The sequence below is a fragment of the Numenius arquata genome, chromosome 2, assembly GCF_964106895.1.
Source record: "Numenius arquata chromosome 2, bNumArq3.hap1.1, whole genome shotgun sequence".
Classification (NCBI taxonomy): Eukaryota; Metazoa; Chordata; class Aves; order Charadriiformes; family Scolopacidae; genus Numenius; species Numenius arquata.
The window spans coordinates 118,465,888-118,488,757 of record NC_133577.1 but is presented as its reverse complement, the minus strand read 5'-3'; the positions used below and the strand labels follow the sequence as shown (position 1 = coordinate 118,488,757).

The window sequence follows — 22,870 nt, the reverse complement described above, 5'->3', positions numbered from 1 at the left end:
GAATTATATTTGAAAAGCTGCCTGTAAACATCTGATCTCTTTAATAATTCCACTTGTAAATTATTCAGTGTCTGTATCCACCAATTATGTAAGGACCATGTATTTGTGGTGAGCTCATTAAAATTGCATTGCAACCAACCTCCAGAATTCACCAATGGGATTTCATTATAAACTCAATAAAATTTTGATTAGGGTTCAGAAACAAGAGCTTGTCAAAGCAAATACACTTTGTTTGGAGCCCATATTCTGATGTATTGTCAGACTACTGAAATTTTTGTAAGCCCTTTAAAGAAGAGAATGCTAATTGGAGCCTATATTCACTGACACAATAAAAGTAAATTATACAAAAAACCCACACTGGAGTACAGAGCAGCTTCTAAGTCCTTAAATAGTTTAAAATACAAAATATATACACAAACCACAATGGAGCTTTTGTGGTCATGGAGCCCCAGATGGGATAAATCCGTTTTCCCTTGACAGTGCAGTAGCATTTCCTAGTACTGACTTGAGTGTAATGACAGTCACTTCAATCCACTTCTGAAACATGTTGAAGAACAACAAGCTTTAAAACTTCTCCAGAAGGGTAAAAAAGCTCTCCTACACCAAGGTTTTGGCTATCCTTTAAGAAAGCAGCATGATATTTTATGCTGTATGAATTCATACTTGTGCTCTTCACATCTTTTTACGCAGCGGTATAATTTATCACCTTGTTTTGACCTGTAGCCCCAGTGACATCTTGCAAGTATTGACTAAGGGCAGTTTTACTGATATTCTGCAGGGATTTATGTTGAAGGAATACCTTGAACTGAAGGACGTATCCAGGCTTCAGAGTTAAATCTCGAGTCACTGCAAACCGGTCTCCATCTGATTTACCAAAGAGCATGGCAGAGGGCGTGGCAGAGCAGAAACTTTCATTTTTGGTCATCCCTTCATTGGCCAACATTAACCACACGCTCAGCTGGTTCATAGGGTAATCGAATGCTGGCTTTTCATAAAAGTTCTGTTAGAAATGAAAAGGAAAGCAACAACAAATACTATCACCTTGCAGGGTGACTTCAGAATAATTTCAACTTTCTAATCAACTTTCTAATTTTGCAATTTGTATTTTCTGTCATTTAAAAAAAAAAAAGTAATTTCCAAAATTTCTGTATTGACTTTTTGAGGAGATATGTAATTACATCCTCTGTCACAAAGATTAGGAGCCTGATAGTTTTGTGATAGGACCCAGGTTGTTCCCACACAGAGAGACACAGCTGCAAACACGGCAGCTGTTTCTTTAAATACACCCAATATTTTCAAAGAAAAGTAAATTAAAAGAAAAGTCTACTAACAGAGAGGATGGTTCCTGTTTTATGGGGATGCCTACAGCCTGCTCTTGCTTATTACCTGTGGTAAAGTGGGATTAACAACAGGAATGATGTGCTTCTGCTTCTCTGACAAAATGATGATGTCATCAATGGCCCACTGATCATACCCTTCCCCTGAAAACACGGGCTGCCACCAGCGAAACCTGGTGCAAGGCGTCTTGGCTGCAGCCGGCAGCTCCAGATAGACAAACCTGAAGAACAGAAATTCAGCAGAACTTTAGGGAACACAGTTTGTAGAGAAATGGAAGAAATACCACCGAAGAGGGAAAGGAGGCAGGAAGGCCAGTTTCTATCTCACGTGTAGAAGTCCTCAGAAATCTTCTACGTATCTGGATACCTATTTATACACTGCATATCAAGAAGCCTTCTTTGTCCTCCTTGTGTGTGCAGAATGTAAACTCTTTAAGACAATGACTATTTTTTACTCTCTATTAGTATATCGCCTAGCACAATAAGGAACTGATTTGAACTCTTCAGTTTTGAATTAAACTGTTCAGCTGATCCATGTTCAGCAAGTCTTAACGTTCTTCTGGTGCCAGCAAGTAATAGTGAAATATGCTGGCAAAATTCATTTCTCATTCTCTTCTGTTGGTTGGTCCTATTTGTAGACAAAAGCATCCTTTTACTACAGCGCAATAGATTATGTAGCAGAGTGTTCTGCTGTGGATAAAAATATTTCAGCCCTCCTATATGGATCTTCATAAAAGAACTTTAGGTCTTCTCAGATAGTGCACTTTATGTTCAACTTAGGAAACACCTTACAAAAATGATGTTAAATAAAAATTTTCAAACCTAATCATACTTAGGTTAAAAAGTATACTAATTAAGTTACTTGTTCAATCCTATTTAAGACACCTTACATATATGCATTTATACATATATTCCTTTCGGTACTCTGTCTTTATATCACATGTTATTTTGTACCATGGACCCTGCTTCACTTGCTGGTTAGGCAGAGAGAGGTGGAGGAATTGTTCAGGGCTACAGGGAACCTTCTTTTCCAGAGGATTCCTAGATTTACATATTGGAAAATAAGATCTGGACCACATTTGAAGCAGCAGAAAAATAAATATGCATAGCCATATTCAGTAAGGACCACCACTCTTGGTTACTCAAGGGGGCAAATGTTTTGCCTAAAAATAATGTATTGGATAGTCCAGTGATGAAGGTGTCAGTATATAGTTGTCCAACTGTGGGATGAGCATGTACACAGTGTGATGGGTGAAGAAGGGCTGAGCTTAAAGGGTTGTAGTGAATGGGGTTACATCTGGCTGGTGACCAGTCGCCAGTGGTGTTTCTCAGGGCTCAGTTCCAGGGCCAGTTCTGTTCAACATATTTATCAACAATCTGGATGCAGGGGTTGAATGCACCATTAGCAAGTTTGCTGATACCAAACCGGAAGGTGCTGCTGACTCTCTTGAGGGACAAGAGGCCATGCAGAGGAATCTAGACAGACTGGAGCATTGTGCTATGATTAATGGGATGAAATTTAACAAGTCCAAATGCCAGATTCTACACCTAGGATGGAGTAACACCAGACACAAGTATAAACTGGGAGAGGAGTGTCTGGAGAGCAGCCCTGCAGAAAGGGATCTGAGGGCGCTGGTCGACAGCAGGCTCAACAGGAGTCAGCAGTGTGCCCTGGTAGACAGGAGGACAAACTGCATCCTGGAGTGCATCCAACACGGCATAAAGAGGGGATTATCCTCCTGTATTCAGCATTGGTGTAGCCTCACCTTGAGTACTGTGTGCAGTTGTGGGCCCCACAAGGATGTGAAGGTCCTTGAATGTGTCCAGAGGAGGGCAACAAAGCTGGTGAAAAGGCTGGAAGGAATGTACTATGAGGAGCAGCTAAGGACTTTGGGCTTGTCTAGTTTAGAGAAAGGAGGCTGAGGGGCGACCTCATTGCTCTCTACAGCTTCCCTAGGAGGGGAAGTGCACAGGGAGGTGCTGAGCTCTTCTCCCTGGTGTCCAGCGATAGGACGCATGGGAATGGTTCAAAGCTGCGCCAGGGGAGGTTTAGACTGGACATGAGGAAGCATTTCTTTAGCAAGAGGGTGTTCAAACACTGGAACGGGCTTCCTAGAGAGGTGGTCAATGCTCCAAACCTGTCAGTGTTTTAAGAGGCATTTGGACAATGCCCTTAAAAACATGCCTTAACTTTCCGTCAGCCTTGAATTGGCTGGGCAGTTGGACTAGATCATTGTAGGTCCCTTCAAACTGAAGTAGTTCTATTGTATTGTATTGTATTTTCTATTCTATTCTATTCTATTCTATTCTATTCTATTCTATTCTATTCTATTCTATTCTATTCTATTCTATTCTATTCACTTATACTTCCAAGTGCCTAGATCACCTTTAGAAAAGTACCATTTTCCGAGTTACAGAAGTCCTTCTGAAAACGTTGTCTATGTCCAGTCGAAATGACAATATGGGAACACAAAATTATTTACATATTGAAAGACATGAACTACAGGTAATAGAAATCACGTTAATACCTATGCAGACAAATGCAATTTAAATTTCCACAGACAAGCTATCTTACAGCAAATTTGAAGTTCTGAACATGATTTCTTCTCCTCCTTAAAAATTTATTTAAATGAGGTTTTGTTGTATGTGACATTAATACATATTCATTAGATCTGAAATCAGAGTCAGAGGAAATGGCAAATTTCTACACCTCTTTTGGGCAAGTTCTGTATTTGCTTGCTAATGTTTTGCAGATATTAGCATTTTAGTCATGTCTCACATGGAAGGAGAGTGACTGGAAACTTTATATTTTATTTCAGTTCTTTTTAAGGATCACTTTCATTAGATTCTTCCTCCCTAGTGACAGGAGCTTCCTGTAGCGGCCTGGAAAAGTTTCCATATAATGATGGCTTATAATCATTATAACTTGAAATTACCATTCATGTTTTCATATATTGAGAAATAGTTTTTTTAAAAGAGCTGATGCAGTATGGATTTAATCTAGATGAAAATTATACCTGGGTTTGCTGAAGTCAGAGAAATACATTTCTGCTAGTAGCTGCCAGTTGATCCCACCGTTATTGCTGTACTGCAGCAGCACACCTTCTTCTCTGCTGTCTGGTTTATTGCATGAAGAACTGTCTCCTCCTATCTGGATGTAAAACTGGACAAAATCCACCCAGGTTGTGTCCAAATCCCAGCTTACCAACTGTCTTTTTCCAGCCTACAATACAAAGAACAGAGGGGTAATAATAATATTAAATATGACACTTTCACTATGAATAGACATATTTGAAGTCAGACACACATGAATATTGCACAGAAAATTGCACAACATGAAGGACGTTGAATTTTGTGTTAATAAGACATTTTTTTGTCTTTCAGACAATGACTGTTCTTGGCCGTCCTTAACGTCTTAGTCACTCTGGTGTGATCCCATAAGCATTTTTATTGTTACATTTCAACACACAATGCAACTTCACAATGCAGTTTCAAGACAACTGTTTCATCTCATTCCCTCCAGGTGCCAAGTACCTTCAGAAGAAAACGAGCAGACCCTGGGTATCCTGAACAAACCGGGGCCAAGTGTTTAAGTACTCAGCTTTTTAATGATAAAGCACAAAGCAGTAAAAAGACATTTCTGAAGTCTCTTTTTTTCAGTTGAATCTTGCACTGCATAGAGTTACCTGATCATCTGAAATTATAGCCCCTATAATACCTGTTGCTTGAAGCACATCTCCTACACAAGAACAAGGGAGGGGCATTTTCTCTTCATGCTTCACCTGAGCAGGATTTGTTCCTACACAGAACTATGCTCTTTTCCTAGTAAGTGCTGTAAATCAGATGAGTCTCTCAACTAAAACCTGTGGATTTGGTTTCAGGTTTACCTAAGCATAGGTGAGAGACAAAATAGCCTCGTAAAGTTTAGTGAACAGCTCTTCCAAGGATGTTTTTGAGTTCTAGCAGGAAGCAGCTCTTGGACATCGACATGCGGTCAACATGTTCACTACGTGCATGTTGTCAAAGGAAGACAGAGCATATTCAGCTAAAAAAAAGAGCTTTAAGGTTTAGAAACCTTTTATCGTAACTGGAATCATCCCATTCCCCTCTTCCCCTTGTGCCCTCCTGCTTGAGGCTGAGCTTGTGGGATTGCCCAGCAACAAGCCTACAAGATGCTGATCTGTGATACGAAGCTGCCTGGGGCGAGGCAGGACATGGGGCGAGATCAGCGTCCCTGCAGAGGTGACCCACGTGCCCCACACCTGGCACAGCCCTGCCCCAGCACAGCATCGTGCCGCCACAAGCTGTTATAGATAGGAAAAAGCCAAATGGGTGCAGCTGGAGAGGGGACGCAGGATCAGATTTCTGCATTCATTAAAAGTAGCTGCAACCTGGCACCACCACCCAAAATGGAGCAGAATTGGCAACACGCCTACTGTTTCCAATTCCCTAAAAAATCATTGGTTCCTGTCCATCTCCAAGCACAAAAAGGTATCAAAAAGGTAAACCTGGGCTAAGTTACAAAATGCTGCTTATGTTTTAAGTAAAATTTATGGTTTTCCCTGTACATCCCTGTTTTTCTCACTTGTTTATCCATCACCCTCATGACAAATTTCCAGACAAATTTGAGATAAGCAAGTGGCATGATCTAGCTGGACATAAGTAACAAGATTTATGAGCTGAGATTTAAAATATCATCCATGTTTTTTAATAAGATGATAGATGAATTTAAATCCTGTTCCACTCATCACCTCTTTCCTCTTTCTACCCAATTCAGGGTAAACTAGCACAGATAAATGTCTATTGCTTTTTTTTCTCAGAACATTTGTCTTCACTGGTGTTACAACCTGGGTCCATAGCTCATTTGTACACTCTACCAAATAGGCCACATCACACTGCAAGACTAATTTCTGGAAGCTGAATGCTTATACTTGTATTTTTGAAACTTGGTTAGCTCGCACCACCGATGACAACTAAACCTGTGAAGAATCCTCTGATCCTCAAAAAGCTCATTGTCGTATTGATGTGGTCTTGAATTATGCCTGCTGTTTTGGTTTATTTGTTGGTTTATCCCCAGCTGAGTAAAGCCCTCCTGGATGGTGCCGTGAGAGTGAGATGGGGTCAGTCTTGGGTGCAGCCTCACGTTGCTAATACTGGCCAAGGTGACGCTGCTAATCCCTTGGTAGTTTGCTTTCACAGCTTCATTTGGAGACCCACAGGAATTTGAAATTACCAGCATCAAATCAAACTAGAAATGGATAATGAAGATGCAAGCACTCTTGCTGCCCCATGGGTAGATGTGTCCCGGCTGCCTGAGGGTACCCAACGTTCTGACCCGCAGTGGATCAAGCTCTGGCTGTAAAACTATTCCAGGTGGGTTTTCCATACCTACACCCCACAGGAGCTCTGCCTGCCAAAGGGTTGATCACAGAACCAGGTTAATTGGGAAAGGGCACAAGTGACATAAAACCTCAGAGGAATTGCAGGGCTAATTGAAAGAGCCCTGTATTGCGAACACACCTACAATTGATTAAAATGAGCTGTAAAACAAAAGATAGTCAGCAGAACAAAGCCAACATTAATTCTGGTAGCAGTAATTGATTATGGCAGTAAACATTAAACATTCAAATAAAAAGTGGTTATTTGAGCAAATGAAAAGAAATGGAGCCTGTGAATATGAGCTCCCAAAACAATACAGAACTGTTGGGCAACTATAAAAATAATTTTTTATTATCTACCAGCATGGCCACTAGATGCCTTGAAATAGATCTAAACAGAAATTAAATAAACCACCTTCTGTTGATGGCACGCATACTGCTACTACTCAAGAAATGAATGATAACCTAACCCTTAGAGATCAATAGAAAGAAGCCAAGAATTTCTAAATGAGTTTTTCACTCCTCCTTAGCAGAAATCAGAAGAAAGATCATAGCAGGTTAATTCTAATTTAGCAAACTACTTTTGAGAAACTTGGCATAATGAACTGAGCCAGAAGGAAAAACATCTAACAGAGAAGACAATTATATAAAAAAATCCAATTATCACAATTAGCTAGTTATACTGATTGGTCTATTATGAAATTTTCAGCACAGAGCTGCATTTCCAGGGGAGCTGCATGTGAGACTATGTAGGAGTGCTGAAAATTATTCGGCGGGTTAGATTTTTGTTATGAGGTAGACAACACACAATTACACAGCGTTGCATATTGGGTTATTCTTCTGGGACTAATCTGGCTCTCATGACAGCAGTGGCAGTTTGATCAAACCTTTAAAAGAGAAGCACATAGCTGCATTTATAGTCTTCCTTTCAATTAAGAACAAAACAAAACCCAGTACTAGACCTGAGGAGCAACAATAAAAAATAAATCTGTGATTACAACCCATAATCTTACATCTGGTTATAAGGATCTCTTTTTATTTTAGTTATAATTGCTATTAGTTAGTAGAATTCCCTATATCTCTTTCCTGATCTGTTTGTCTGCAAAGCACCCAAGTTATACAAAAGAGTGTCTTCCTACATGCTAACCACTTTCTAAGAGCCTGGAGGGGTTGTTTTTTCACTAGTTTTGGCCCTGTGACCTCAAATTAAGCTGCTTGTCCCCCGGAAAACCAACCTTTTTCTGTCCCTCACCCAGAAGAGTACAGAACAAACAAATGGGAGCTGCTGGATGTTGAGAAAGAGCTGAGTCTTAGAACAGAAAAGACACACTTAAGACAGTCTGAACGTACATGCTCCCCAGCACATTGGCGATTTACTTCCTTCTATTACAGCTGGTATTTCTTGAATACATAATGCACATGTCGGTCCCTATCTCTCTTGATTGCTTTGTTGTTTACCTGCAGAGCACAGCTGCCGCTGTTTAATGCACTTCTCATGCTGTGTGCAGCTTTCTGCCACCTTCCTTTTCTTTGCCATGTAACCACATCATGCTCCATTCAAACACACATTACGCGCCTTTCTCAGCCTCCCACCCCTCGTTAGTACCTTGTTGAAGTAGAGAGAGGAGCCAGAGGAGATGACCCCACAGCCCTCTTCAGGCTTGACGATCTCTCCCCCAATAATTTCCTGCCACTCTGTCTTCAGGCTGTCTGGGTTCTCAAAATCAGACATGACAGTCGAAGGAAGGGTATTTTCAGGCTGACACTCAGTACCCCGAAACCCAGAGTCACACCTGGAAGGAAGCATAAATGTAACAAGCTTTTAAAAACTTTATTTGACACTGACAATTACTTAAGGCAGTGCACTGACCTTTTAAAATTAGATGTGAAATAACAAATCATTCTGGGATTGGAATTTTGGAACCTGGAAACAAACTAGAATAACTGGATAATGGAAAAAAGCTATATCTTATTTAAAAAAAAAAAACCAACCCTGTGGTGTCCGAAAAGGCTGAAGCTGGTAGGCAGTAGTCTGTACCCTTGGTATTGCACCAGGTTTGACAGCAGCTGCCAAGCAGTGCTGAGCTGGTCCCTGGCATCCTTGTGACCCACTGAAACAGCTCCCGCACTCAGCTGGTCCCTGGGGTCCTTGTGCAAAGGGCTGGAGGGGCCACCAGGACACCTGCAGCAGGGCAGCCCTGTGTTGCTGAAAGCTCTTCCAGTGCCTGGATCTGCCAAGGGTGTGGGTTCTTAGAGAGGTGTGCAGCGACTGGTTGTTAATGTTACTGCAATGGTCTTACTCTCCTCCCTACTGCTTTTATTCTTTAACTTTTAATCTAATATTAAAAACTACAGCCAAAAAAAACCCCATACAAAATAACAGGATACCTGAAGTGTCAGGAGACCATTGTTAAGAGGAACTGGCAAGTGCTTTATACCTGCAAACGCCGTGGTCGCACCAGCCGTGTCCGCTGCACATGTTGGGACACTGCTGTCCGATGTAGATGTTGTCTAAGGCCCATTCGTCTTGGGCTGTGTAGTAGCACTGACTCCAGCGGAAACGTGTGGCACTGGACCTTAAAACCAATGACAATGCTTTAATTTGCGATTCTTTACAGAACTGTAGGAAAAAACGATAAAATGCAACTATAAAAAATACCACAGTCACAGCCCAGCCTGCAAAGACTGGCACAACCAAAGACAGATTTTTGTAAATGAACTTTCTAGATGATGCCACTTGCTGCACGGGGCTATATAAAGGACTTTCCCATCATTCATGACATTTCTGAGGAAGGCTGCAGAGATGTTACAGGGACTTTGTGCTTTATTTTAAGATAAACCTATCAATGAATCTTACCGGATTTTTATGGAGTGCCATTCTGTGAGGGTCACAGGTTGCAAAACTACAAAGATGGATGTAGGGCGTGACTTTGATTTCTATAGTTTTGGTCACAGTTAACAAGCTATAAGTTGCATAAAAAGGTTTCTTCTGACATTTATTATAAAAAAATATCTATTAAAGTTATTGGGTGTAAGTGTTTCTCGCCTTTGAGTACCAGCTATTTCCATTCAACAATAGTTGACTGGTTTTTACTTGATATAGAATTTTTTTTTTGTCAGGATGATTCTAAACCAGATTTTGCTCTCATACCATTGGTAACATTGCAATTCCAAGTTTTTGACAAAGATCCTGTTTCACAGCACCTATTTTTTTTTTCACATTGCAAATAGCTTGCTCTTGGCCAACTACTCAAACAAAATCTGTAACACTCAAGGTTTGTGGTGGATAATCATTGGATTAGATCACTTGCCCATATGTAACTAAGCTCTGGATGTTTGTAATACTCCTCAAGCAGAGAACCTTGCTGTAGTTTCTCCTTTCTAGTTAAATAGTTTCTATTCAATAGCTTTATTTTTCTTTATTGTAGTGGAGTCAGTTAACACTATCTATTAAAAAGTACTTGATGTTGGCCCTCTAGGATGTAGTCCAACGCGACGTTGACATTTTCCATGCTGAGTGACTCTTGCTACTAAACCCAGCCTGATACCCACCACCCTCAAAAACCAAGGCTGGAGAAGAAACTGAATGACTAGAAGAGTAATTTTTGTCACCACTGAGCCTTTCCAAGCTGCCCTGCCAACCTGTGCACATCCAACAGGCTACAGGCATTGGCTAGTGACAGCTCCCAGCTGGTGGGTGCAGGGACCCTCCACACCACACTTGTGCCAGAATGAGATTAAGAAAAATAATATTGCATGTGAAATGAAACAAAGATGGGAAATTGTTCATTGTGGTGGAGAAAAAGGGGCTATGCTGGCTGCCTGATGGGTCTGGGGAAAAAAAAGGTGGTGGGGTCAATATGGGTGCTGAGGCTGAGCTGCAGAACTGTGGAGGGGATGGACAGGGAAAGCAAGGCTGACTGCGGAGAGCTAAAAATCAGACTTTAAACTGGGACAGGCCAAGGGCTGACTGGGTGGGCTGAGGATGAGAAGAAGGAGGTTTCTGCAAGTAGGAGTTTCTTTCCTAGCTTGTTTCTGAGCCATATAGCTACGTTATGATGGCATGGGATATAATGCTGTTACTCTAATTTAATATAAAAAGCCTTTCCCCCAGCCCTCCAAAATTTATGTAAAATAAGACCTATTAAAATGAATATTACAAAGGTGGCTGAGCAACCTGCTCACATGTATGGAAGTGAAACAACAGATAAAGGAGGCCCGTGCAGCTAAAAAGGTCAGTATGGCAGAACAGTTATCCATCCAGTCACATACCAGAAGCAATACAAAGATTAGTTTAGTATGAGCTTGGAGAAATTTTTAAAATACCGATTTTGAATTTCTTTAAAAGACAAGTGATGCTGCCCAAGGGCTTGATTTTTAATTGAAATGACCCTTGTTGTCTGTTTTAAGTGTCTGCTTGATATTGCAAGTACTGTAAGCATTTTTACAGCATGCAGAGCTAATCTGCAGGGGCAGATCTGCCGATTAAATATTCCCTCAGGATATAATGTATTGATGGGTTATATTACAAGAGCTATGAATTATCCAATAAAAGTGCACAATACCAGTAATCTGCACACGAAGGACTTCCTAAGCTTGCATAGGCACAATGGGCAGTCAATATTCAGCACAATTATTTACTGTTTATTTTTGGAGTGCTCTGAAGCCAGCACATCACCTCGGTGGTGTTGCTCACGTTCGCTACAGAGCATGAACAGCACCACAGAGAGCCCTGAAAGACCGCATGCTTCAGAAAGAGCAGTAATTACTGGTGTTAACTCTCACATGCACTGAGAAAAATAACAATACTGAAAGCAAAGAAGGCTTTTAGGGCAGGCAAAAAACCCTCCATTGACCTCTCAGCACAATAAAATTGTGTCATGTTTGTCCAGGTGACAGACCATTGCGGCCGCGTTCCTCTGGTGTTTGTTAGTGAAGGTGTGTGGGTAGAGCCCAGGGGTATTTACAGCAAAATGGGGGCGGGGTGTGTGTGTATTTACAGTGATACGGGGGCATCCCCCGGAAGTCTCGTGGTGCCCATCAAGTGGTGGTGCCTCCTGAGCACAGTTCCTGGTGCTGCTTGGTGTGGCGTCAATGGCCCTTCCCCAGCTGCTCGCCGGCTGCTGCTGGGTGCAAATGTCCCTGCAGGGTGGCTGTGTGGGTGCATCACGGCTGGTTTTGGGGCAGCAGGCTCACACCTGCCCTACACAAACAGTGGGAAAAGCCCACCCATGGGTAATAACAAAGTACACCTCTGTGCCCAGGGGAGGACCACACCTGAAACCGCACTGAGAAGACCCCCGGGCAGCGCCGCTGTGGGGCTGTTCCCGGGGCTGGACTTGTACCACAAGCCACAGAGCTGACACCAAAGCCAACAGCCCGTGCTGGGGCTTTCCTGGGTTTCACCTGAACAAAACATTTCCCTGGACAAGCTCATCGTCTCCCTCCTGCTGCAGGAGACTGCCCAGCCGTGGGGGACTGCCACCCTGCAGGGTGCAGAGGACAGAGCCACACACTGCACGGGCAGGTCCGTCTTCCTCCTTGAATCTCAGATGTTGGCTGAATGTCAAGCTAAGGGTGGGCTTGGCACCACTTATTACTTAGAAGCCCCCTTTGATGGATGCAGCGACAGCAGGAGATTTGTTTCCCTCATTTAAGGGGAGGGGAGGAAGGGAGGAGTCGCTTTGTTGCCTGGAGATGACCGTGTGGCTGAAACGGAGGCTTGTGCATCAGCAGGATGGCTGGGGACCGTCCCCAGGGAGCCACATCCTAGCGGGCAGGGGCTGTTCTGAGCTGCAGACAAAGAGCGCTCTCCCCCAGGAACAGCTTCCTGGCTGTGGGAATCCTGTGGCCCCCAAGGGTCTGCCCTTGCCTTCCCACCTGGCAAGGAGGCCATGGCGGACTGGGGGAAAGCGAGGCCACCACCACCACACGGCTGCGGGCAGCAAAAGCCCACACGGATTCCGGCTCCTCTCCCGGTGAGGGGAAACGCGCGTCAGGCTGAACTCGCAATTGCAAAAGCAAAGCCCCTGGAAAGCCAGCCCCGCTCACTGGTTCTGAAAGCTTTCCAAGGCAGCTCTGCGCCTCAAGGTAACAACAGCTTAAGAGGATTATGCTGTTAAAAATGGTAATCAACAATTTAAAAAAGCCATGTTAATTAAGAAAAGAGAATAAGAAGCTGAGTGTCAGCTGCATTCTCAGTGATAAAACACTGGCTTTCTGGGCAGTCATCATTTGGACACCTATTCAAACGGGAAGTGTCGTATCGAAGAGTTATAAAAGGGTTTTATTATAAGCAAAATAAACCTCCACAGTTCCTCATATTTCTTCCAAGGTTTTTCTTTTTTTTTTTTTTTTGATGCTACTGGAAGACTATCTGGCTTTCTGATGACATTATATCTGAGTCAGGTTGATGTCAAATAAAAGTCACCGTTGTTGCGCGACATTTTACATAAGCACAAGGCAATCATGGTGAGTCCCAGATGTATTGCAAGTGAAATGGTGTTCTTTCTGTTATAAAATTTTTCAGATATATGATTTAAAATAAAATGTCTTCTCTCCTGATATTAAAAAACCCTAGCTATCTAATGCAAATTTGTAGCTGATAAAATTATATTTGCTACCTTCTGAGTTACCATAATTACATTTACCCAATTATGCTGAAACTCTCATTCAGTCATTAGGTGTTGATTTGTTTATGAAGTCAGCAACTGACAGCTGCTTGTATCTCATTAAGGCCTGTTCATATGTAAATGCCTCCCATAAAACTGAAATTAATTTTCATCAGTGTTAGAAATGTTCAGCGCAAGTACAATACAATTCCACCAAGCAGATGCCTACATTTCATTTCTCCAATACAAGTCTCACTGTTGCAGCAGATTTCCTAACACCCCAAATCTCAGACAAACACAAGGACCTTGTATACTCGTGCTTGCCAGATGCAGAACATCTACAGATGTGCAGAAACACCAGCACGCCCAGGAAGTTTTACAAGAGAAATAAGTGCTGGTACAAGCAATTTTCCGGCCACGTGAGCACAGCACTGCAGCCTGATGCTACCCAAGGTGCAAACCCTCAGCAAAGAGCTGTGCGTCCAGGGCTGGAAGCTCCAGCCACCCTAGGGGGGCTGCGCAGGGGCGTGAGGGCACGATGAGGCTACAGAGGGCCAGAGCAAAGCTAATGAGATCTTGAGTCCCAGTCCTGAGCCCTTGTTTAGGTGGTTTGTTTCCAGGGCAGGATGTGTATTTGGCAGCCCTTGTCTCATGGGGCTGGGCCAGAAGGAAGGTCCCCAGAGCCCCCTTTCCCTCACCCTGGGCTTGGGAAGGCAGAAGACCTGCTTCTCGCCCTCTGCACTTTTCTTCCTGGCCATTACTAACTTTTCACCCATGGGTGCTCTTTGCAGTGGACAGTGGGTGGGGGAAGGAGAGGAGAGGGAGGGAGACCACCCCGAAGAAGAGCCCTACAGAGCATATTCACTACCAGGGCCCCGGGGTGATGCCCTCTGCGCGGCTGGGGTGATAGAGGAGCTCTGTACATCAAATGTTCACCAGAAACCCCCAGGTTTGTAAAGGCAGAAACTCACCCTCTGTTAGTAAGTGTGCTTTAAAAGCACAAAAAAAATCTCCTCCCAACCTCAACCCAAAGGAGCGACTGAGCTCTCGGTCTGCTCCTAGCAGGTGGAAAGGAGGGAAAAAAAGAGGGAAAGAGGTTGAGATGCGTCTGGTGTGTTGGATTGCTTTTGGTGGGGAACATGCAGCCATACTTCCTCTTCACTCCAATTACTCTGCAGCACAACACAGTCGTACTGAAAAAGTGTTTTATGAAGAGCAAAGTAATGTTCAGTGGTAATTTGTTCCTTAATTACAAACAAAACTCTGCTAACAGACAGGAATCCCTTCAGATACAAGATAGAGTGTGAAATATTTATGATTTGTGCGCAGCATAAAACAGGAACCCGGCTATTATTTCATCATAATTTCTCCCCACAGTCTCCTAAATTAAAATGGAATTATTTGCTTCTGTCACCTCATATACTGAGGAAAATTATTAGATCGTAAAGAAAAAAAGGCCCACAACATTGGTATTAACATCAACTATACAGTGTATAAAAATAACTTTGAGTATGGTATATATCTTACAAATAAATATAAAAATAACAGCCTACTTTGGAGTATATCCTGCAAAACTGCAGACACTTTTTTAAACTCCTAAGTGCCGATATGAACCACAGACTTTACAGATGGTGGCACACAATGGCATGTAAAATTTAGTACATTATAATCTAACTACAAAGCAGTTATTCATAGATTTACTTGTGCCATTTGGTATTATCTGACTGGATACACTTTAAAGATTCAATATTTGTCCCTGATGTTTTGCCTGGAAATAGGAAATTCTGAGTATTGTCTGTATAGCAAAAATGGCAAGTGTTTTGGAAGAAGGTATCATCGCTGGGGGGGGTTGATAGAAATGGATTGTATTGACGCCATAGAGAGTGCAGAAAAATGATGAAGGACAGGGAAATAAAATGATAACTTAATCTGAGCAAGCTCTCATTGCAATCCCTGTGATGCGTTCAGGTCAGACATAGGCAAGGTGTAACTCTAATTGGAATAATTTAATTCTCAAATGAAGGAAGCCCTGAAGATTATTGAGATTTATGTCAACTTTTTATCTGTATATTATAATAAAGCTTTTAAAATAAATAAAGGAAGAAATCATCCAGTTAAATAAATAAAAATGTTAGGGCAGGCAAAACAAGTTTGATTACAATAAGATGAATAGGGTAGGGCTTTTGAGAATTTTTGTTGCCATTTTTTTGTAGAAGAGAATGTTGTTTTTGAAAGACATGCTATAAAAAGAAACAAGAAGTAAAAAATTCCCAGAAATGAATCATTAGTTATTGTTTATACAAGGCTTTGGTCTGAAGATGTAAACAATAAGGAATGTGCAAAATAAAAATTAACAATCCAAATAAAGCCTTCCTCCAGTGGGCCATTTACAGACAAGCACCACTATTTTTGAAAAGGTCTGAACTTTATTAGAAGAGTCACAGTATGCATTAAAAACAATCCCAAACAATAGTTTCTGGTGACTTCACCAACATTTCACTCTCTTATTATGTAAGGAAGGCATTTTATGTTAAATACCCACAACTGGGTCAGACCTGGTACCTCACCCACCAACTTGAGTAATGATCTACAGAGGGCTTGATCTTTGTCATAGCAATATTAAAGCAGATGAACTATCTGCACTCAACAAATTAAAAAAAAAAAGAAAAAGAAAGAAATGCTCACCAAGTCTTCTGTGGTAAAAGGACAGTGATTCTCCTCCACTGAGTAAATTCACTGGAGTGGTAAATACTTGCTGATGTAAACTCCTGACAGCTCGGCATACTTGGAAGACATTCCTTGAAATAAAATATTTCAAAACCAAATTTAATGTTGAGGCAGAATTGGGAACAGAAGTGAGGGTTAAACAGACACAGAACCAGGACCTTGCCTGGGTCCAGATGTTGCAGCAAAAGACTCAGAAGAAGAAAAATCTTGGCATGGTCCAAAAAATTTTTCAGAAAACTAACAGTTGTTCAATTTAGGATAGGAGAAAGCCATATCACTTATTTAAAGAGGTATGTTTAGCATCAGTGACTAGTAATTTTTTATTTTCATTCATGAGGATGTCTAGCTGATTGTTTTTACTACTCTCACCCCAGCACCTAGTGCTGACTATGGAGTAAATATACAAGTCCACTCCAGAATAGATCTACGAAAGTGACCTCCGGACCATTATACCAGTCATTTCAGAGACCTACTTGTGAGCCCTTGCCTGGGGGTGCTGACCGCCTTCGCTCCCTCTCTCTGCTGTGGGGAGCAGCAGTAGGAATTGGCAGAGCCACGAAAGAGCACCCAACCACGGTCTACTGAAATTGCCTCCAGAGGCCCTTACCGTACTCTGCAGCTGTGTTACCTTTGAAACCTGCAGCAAATGGTGTAAATTCCCTCTTCCTGCTTCTACGATTCTTCCTGTATTTTACTCAGATTTCTAGAGAGGTCTGTTCCCCAAATTTTCTTTTTCTTTTCAGAAAATCTGATCATTACCACTTGTTTATACTAACTGGGGATAATGGACCTGCCCTTCCCATGTTACTCCGTTTTTCTGCAATATTCCATTTATTTATTTATAGATTGCCATAACAGCACCCAAAACTTTGGTGCTATGGTTTTGACAAGGTACTAATAAAGTGCTTGAATGTTATTACCAACCTGTGTGTTCCTTTTCTAGCTACCCATTCAGAGAGCCCATTCTGCCATTACTCCTACAGCGCAGCTCCTCCTGACTGTCCCCACGTCTCTGAGAGCCTTTCGCTGGTCACTGCTGTGCTCATCCCCATCTGGGGTGTCAGGCACAAGGGGGACCTTTGGGACAGACTCTTGCCTATGCAAGTAGCCTGCTTTGACTACTATGAAGCTAATAATAGCAGTGATTCTCTACAGTAGTTAAAGTAATTTAGACTATTTATATAGTTAAAATATAAAGTAATAGTTATATATTAAATATGAAGAAGGGCAGAATGTATTATTTTACAGAGAAATTTATTGCTAAAATATCTTAGAGCATTAAATGAAGATCTGATAGCTTATTCTGGTTTGTTTGTGTTTTTTTTTTTTCAGTAGGTTTTCTAAAGGCTTGGTTTCCTTTCCAGCAATTTTCAAACATTTTTCATTGATTCATCTCCCTTAAAAGAGCTTACAAAACAGGATCTGATCAGTATGTGAGAAGCAAACAAAACTTTCAAACATTTTAATTAATTAGTGTTTTGTGTATTTGCCAGATTATGTCCTTGAAATATACTACAAATAGCCTCCTCTATTACTCTTTTATCACAGCAACATGGGTGGTGTGAGAAAAATTATTTGGCTGCAAGTTCTTCTCTCTGAACTCAGCTCCATTGAGAGAGGAAAGGAGCACTAAATCTGAAGGCAACTGATCTTCCATTGATGGCAAGGACAAACCCCAAACACCCACCACTAGGAACTATTCTTGGACACCATGATGATGCCTGCCAGGTATAAAAGACACAAACATTGTTTGAAATACAGTATTTACAGCTTTCCTCTGAATTCAGTTTAGGGTAAGAAAGAATTACTTGGATTTGCAAAGTTTAAAAATTTGATTATTGACATTTCTTTACTCTGCCCACCAGAGTAAACATGGTGAAACACAGCACAGCAAAAGGTAAGAGGATGATGCTTTCATTGCTCATAGAAGATGCGGGACTGCGTTCAAATCCCTCTGTGAACCTACAGAGCAGGCAGAGAAAAGGCACGGGCACCAGCTCCCTGACACCCTCTGAACCTCCTCAGAGGCAGCCAAAGGACCCTGGTTAGTTCACCCCGAGGCCAGGGAAAGTCCAGCTTGCCATCTAAGAGGGAAAACAAAAGCACAAATTATGGCCAAATGCACTATTGCGTCTGTGCTGAGATAGGGCTGAGCCACACGGGGAAATAGCAGCCAACACTGCTATTTGCACTTCTAGCAGAGACTGGGAAACAGCCGGTCATTACAGCCCTGGACTGTGTTTGAACCAGGGATGGGAGATGAAAGGCTCTACATTACAATCCCCCGAAGGAATGCGCTTTCCATTTACGAAATGGCTGCGCACAAGGGCAGAAAGAATTTCTATCCATTTAAATTCCAGGAAACAGTAGATGCATTTTGCCTTGAAAAACAAAGCAATAGCACAGGAAAGATCTCAGCCATTACTCTGTAGCTCTAACTGTGCCCCAGTTCTTTTCGCAGCCTTGGTCTATTCCGTCACAATGTTGTGTTTCAGGCTCTCAGATACCTTTCTTCCAAATATCATAACGAACAGTTTAATACTTCTATTAGTTATTTTGACTGACTGATTCCAACTGAGAATTTCTTTATAGAAAGGGGAATGAGAAAACCATCCTCCTTCGCTCAGTGCCACCAGTATATTTCAGCTGATCTTTGCATAAACAGAGTTTATAGAAGACAAAGACTCTCACTGCCGGCCTCACCTCCTGAACAAGATGCCACGTGAGGCCATGGTTGGTGGAGTAGTCCAGTTTCACCTGGTTGTCCATATGAGGAGTAAATGCCTGCCCGCAGCCCATCACCAAGTTGAACTGTATCATATACGAAGCTCCGATCTGCATAGACTGGGTCTCCACATAGCGCATACTAGAAGCTAACTTCGAATCTCCTGTAAAACTAAGATATGTAAGGAAAGAATCAAGATCCATCTCCAAAATAACTCAGAAGGGAACATTACGAATGGTTCTGTGTTAAATACAGGGAAACTTCTTTCTTTGTTCTGCAAATTGGCACATGGGATGAGACCACGCAGAGAAGCATCTTTCTGTTGGTACTTCTGCAAATAACCAGGAAGGCCTTAATGTGTCCCAGAGTGTGAAACACTGAATTATTCTGCTAGTTCATACTATATGCTCTTTTTATTAAGGATCAAGTTAGGATCAAGCACAGGATAACGTACAGAAAAATACAACAAAAAGAAAGTTCATTCCCCAGGAGTGTCCGTTGCCTAAGGTCACGTCACAGTAACAACTGTAATTTCATTCAAGCACTGGACAGTAAAGATACACAGCATTTAGTTTAAAATATTCTTATAACAGATTTTTCATGCTGTTGATTTCAGAGTGATTCTATATCTAATGCATTCACTGACTTTTGACCATGTTTCAGAATTAATGTCACTTATCCTCAGCTTGTTTTCTGCAGGATGTACTGCTACAGAGTTATAACACATTATCCAGTGGATTAGAGAAAATAATTTTGTCAGTAGTAACTGACAATTTGGAACACACCAAGCCTCATATATGATACAAGGTACCCTCCTTGTATCATATACATGGTAACACAATATATAGTTTGAAATTTCAAGGTTAGTCAATCTAAATGCAGGGTTTTTTTCATGCACTATTCAAAAGGGGAAAAAAAAAAAAGCAAATGCAAGAGAGGTATGAGGAGGACATAATAACAACTTAAACTTTGAATCCTGCACACCAGCTTTCAAAACAGATTGTTTTTTAAAATGTTCATGTATAATGAAAATCACCTCCCTCTCCGTAGTTCGAGAGTTTTAATTAGTGTCTTCAGAAGTACTGTAGTCCTTTCAGCTCCAACATTTTCCAAGATTATTCTTGAATGTGAATGATTTAGGATGGGGATTGCATCCTTTAAAGAAAATCCCTGCAAATCATCATGCAGCAGTAAGGAACTACATTCAGGACGCTGGTGCTGAAGAGAATAACCTAGTTCAGCGTTGCCCTTATGGTTGTGTAAGTTACAGTTTATCATCTTAAATGAGAATTCCTAATTTTCATACAACAAACCAAATTATCTTCTACCACTGTAAAATTCAAGGTCACAACAGACTGAGTGTAAGGACTAGGGATACAAGTCAGCATTACTTAGCAATCTTTTAAATTAATTCACTCACCCACATCAATCAGCACTACGAACTGACTGTGGATGGACATTCCCTTCCTGGTTGGGCATGTTGTGGACAACTGGACCAGAAGGCAGCAAGTTGCCTTGGAAAACTGTATCTCAGCTGTTTGCTCTTTCAGTCAGTGTTGTCAGTGTTTTTCTTCTCAATGGGAAGGATAATTTCAAGTTGAGCAGAGGATATAATGTACACTCGTCAGCAGTCCAGCTGGCAACCAGTGTATGGCTTGTGGCTTCATTGTTAGGACTGAATGAAGCTCAGAAGAGTTTGTTTGGCTAATGCCTGAATTTATTTTTCTTCCAAACTTTATCTTGTACTTTTCAAAATTACAAGTACTGCAGATTTAAAAGCTACAGCTGACTTGCTCTGACACAGTTTTAATTTCTACAATGCAGCTTGAAATTTCATGGCTGATGTGGGAAATCAAAGTTTTACTGAAGCCCTCTTGGGAAATCTGTGCCAGTACCACCAGGCTCTTCAGGTATCAGTCAGCCACGTGCAGTGTAATCAACTGAAAGTTATATGTAGGAAATATTTGGAAAATGATTTGGCATTGCACACATAAACCTGGGCACAACACATCACAGTTACCTAAAGCTCATCTGAACAGAATAAAGGAGTTGAAACTAAACAGTTCAATGAAGCATCTGCCCAGAAGCTGTCTTCCCTAAAGTGATGGAAGATAAGTGAAGGACTGATGCTCAGCACAGGTGCAAAGAATTAATTGTTTCATTTTGTCTTTGTCTCCACAAAAATTCCCTCTATGCAATATTACTGATGTAAAACTAGAAAAAAAATATATCTTAAAAGCGAGTCTTTTTTTACTAGTGGCATTCAGGTCATGATTAAAACACTTTAAGTTTAGTATTCATTTTCATTTAATAACTTAGCCACAGGATATTGTACACAGTGCATTAAGTAAGCATTGTTTTAAAGTCAAAGCAGCTCTTTAAAATGGATATTACAGAAATGTGAAAAAGGAAGGTAGTGATGAGATGAAGACAATCTGTGATGCTCCATAAGAAGCTCTTTTGAGGGGAGAAAATCAAATTATGGGTTCACAAAGTCCTTTGTCATCCACAAATTGCCTCCAGCTGAACAAGGGTAGCATTAAAGGTGGGGCTCCACCTCACTTTCCACTTCCTTGCTCTCTAGCTCTCCCATGTATGTGGTTAGGGGTATGCTCTTCTGCTGGAATACCAAATATTTTCTTTGTTCTGGGAGTCACACAGCTGGAATACGTTTTTGGATTTTGTAAAAGACAGAGTAATGTCCCTGGCATAACAATAATTAACTAAAAAAATCTTCAGAAATGAGAACACAGAGGCTACATTTTTGTATAAATATGTAGCTGTTAGTTGGTTTCTAGCACGTATATAATTAGAGCTGCGGAGGCACAGGAACACAATACCCATAGGTGCCCTCAGAACAATCGCTCTCCCTCCAAGCACTGCCAACTAATTGGTACTTCTGGGAACGATATCACAGCCAATGTCAGCCAATCTGCACTGCTCCAAACTGCTCTGGGATCCCCAGAGTTACCACATTTTCAAGGCCAGTACTTTCAGGAATACTGAAAAGCCACATGGATGCAGCTGGTTTTGTAAAGCTGCATTGACCAAGAATATTGACATGATGGCCAAACGCTCACACCAGCCCCAGCTCTGCTTCCATCAAAGGCAGGAGACGTTTATGTCTTTTTGCATCACATCATACTTACTTTGCTAAATAATTCCTAAACGTATTAATATATTTTAATTAAGTTGATTACCTGAAAGAAACTTTCTGCATGTTACAGAGTAGTAATTAATCAAAAAGACAAACCATGTTATAAATACAGGTAAACTATAAAGCTGATGCCAAGCAACTGTATTATATTGCTCTATAAGGATAGTTCATTGTGAGCCAGATTTGCAGGCTTCCCTCAGGCTGCTTCAGGGACAGTGGGACACTCTATTGTCTGTTACATTGTCTTAAATAATAACGTTGTAATCTGACTGAAGACAGTTTATTTATATAATGCTATTTTATTTGTGTCCAGACAAATATTAAAAAAAAAAGAGAAAAAAGAAAAAAGTAACAGCATCCTTATCAATACTTAAATGCGTTTCAATAAGCGGCTGTAAATAGTCTGTAATGGTCCAGAGGCATTTGGGTCAAAGACTTGACTGTAAACAAGCATTTTGGAGTAGTGATGAATTAATGTATATCATCAAACATTTCATTTTAAAAGTGTTCTGGCGTCCTTTCAGTATACTCAATACACTTGCTGTAATAAAGTCTAAGAACCAATCTGAAACCAAATGTTGACGATTACAATCAAATAAAGTGACTGTTCCAGATAGAGACTATTATAACACACTCAAAAAATCACCTTTGCTGAAAACATATGTATATCAACAAACCCTTCTTTTCTAAAAGAAGCCAGCTACTGAAAAGAACAATCTCTCTCTTCAACAAAAATAAAAATCCCCCTCCTCAGTTTTCCCCAATTTTAAGGATAAGTGTTTCAGATTTACAGATTCTGAAACAGAAACGGAGGCTTAATAGACAATTAAAGGCATTCAGTGAAAATGGGCCTGGGGATGACATGCTGTAAAATGATTTATAGCATATTTACCATAGTTCTACTAATGAAAAAGCAGTTGTCAGACTTTTCTCAA

At 41.2% G+C, this 22,870-nt stretch overlaps 1 protein-coding gene across 1 annotated transcript in view; it reads right to left on the bottom strand.

The window, feature by feature from the left end:
• Positions 1-22,870, bottom strand: part of RELN (reelin) — a 292,013-nt gene that overhangs the window by 68,126 nt on the left and 201,017 nt on the right. Inside the window, exons 21-27 of the mRNA XM_074169082.1 lie at positions 18,757-18,949; positions 16,012-16,124; positions 9,154-9,291; positions 8,322-8,508; positions 4,355-4,560; positions 1,387-1,558; positions 800-1,000 (exon numbers count right to left, since the gene is read on the bottom strand). Coding sequence (XP_074025183.1) covers positions 800-1,000; positions 1,387-1,558; positions 4,355-4,560; positions 8,322-8,508; positions 9,154-9,291; positions 16,012-16,124; positions 18,757-18,949 — 1,210 coding nt within the window. The remainder of the gene's footprint in view (positions 1-799; positions 1,001-1,386; positions 1,559-4,354; positions 4,561-8,321; positions 8,509-9,153; positions 9,292-16,011; positions 16,125-18,756; positions 18,950-22,870) is intronic.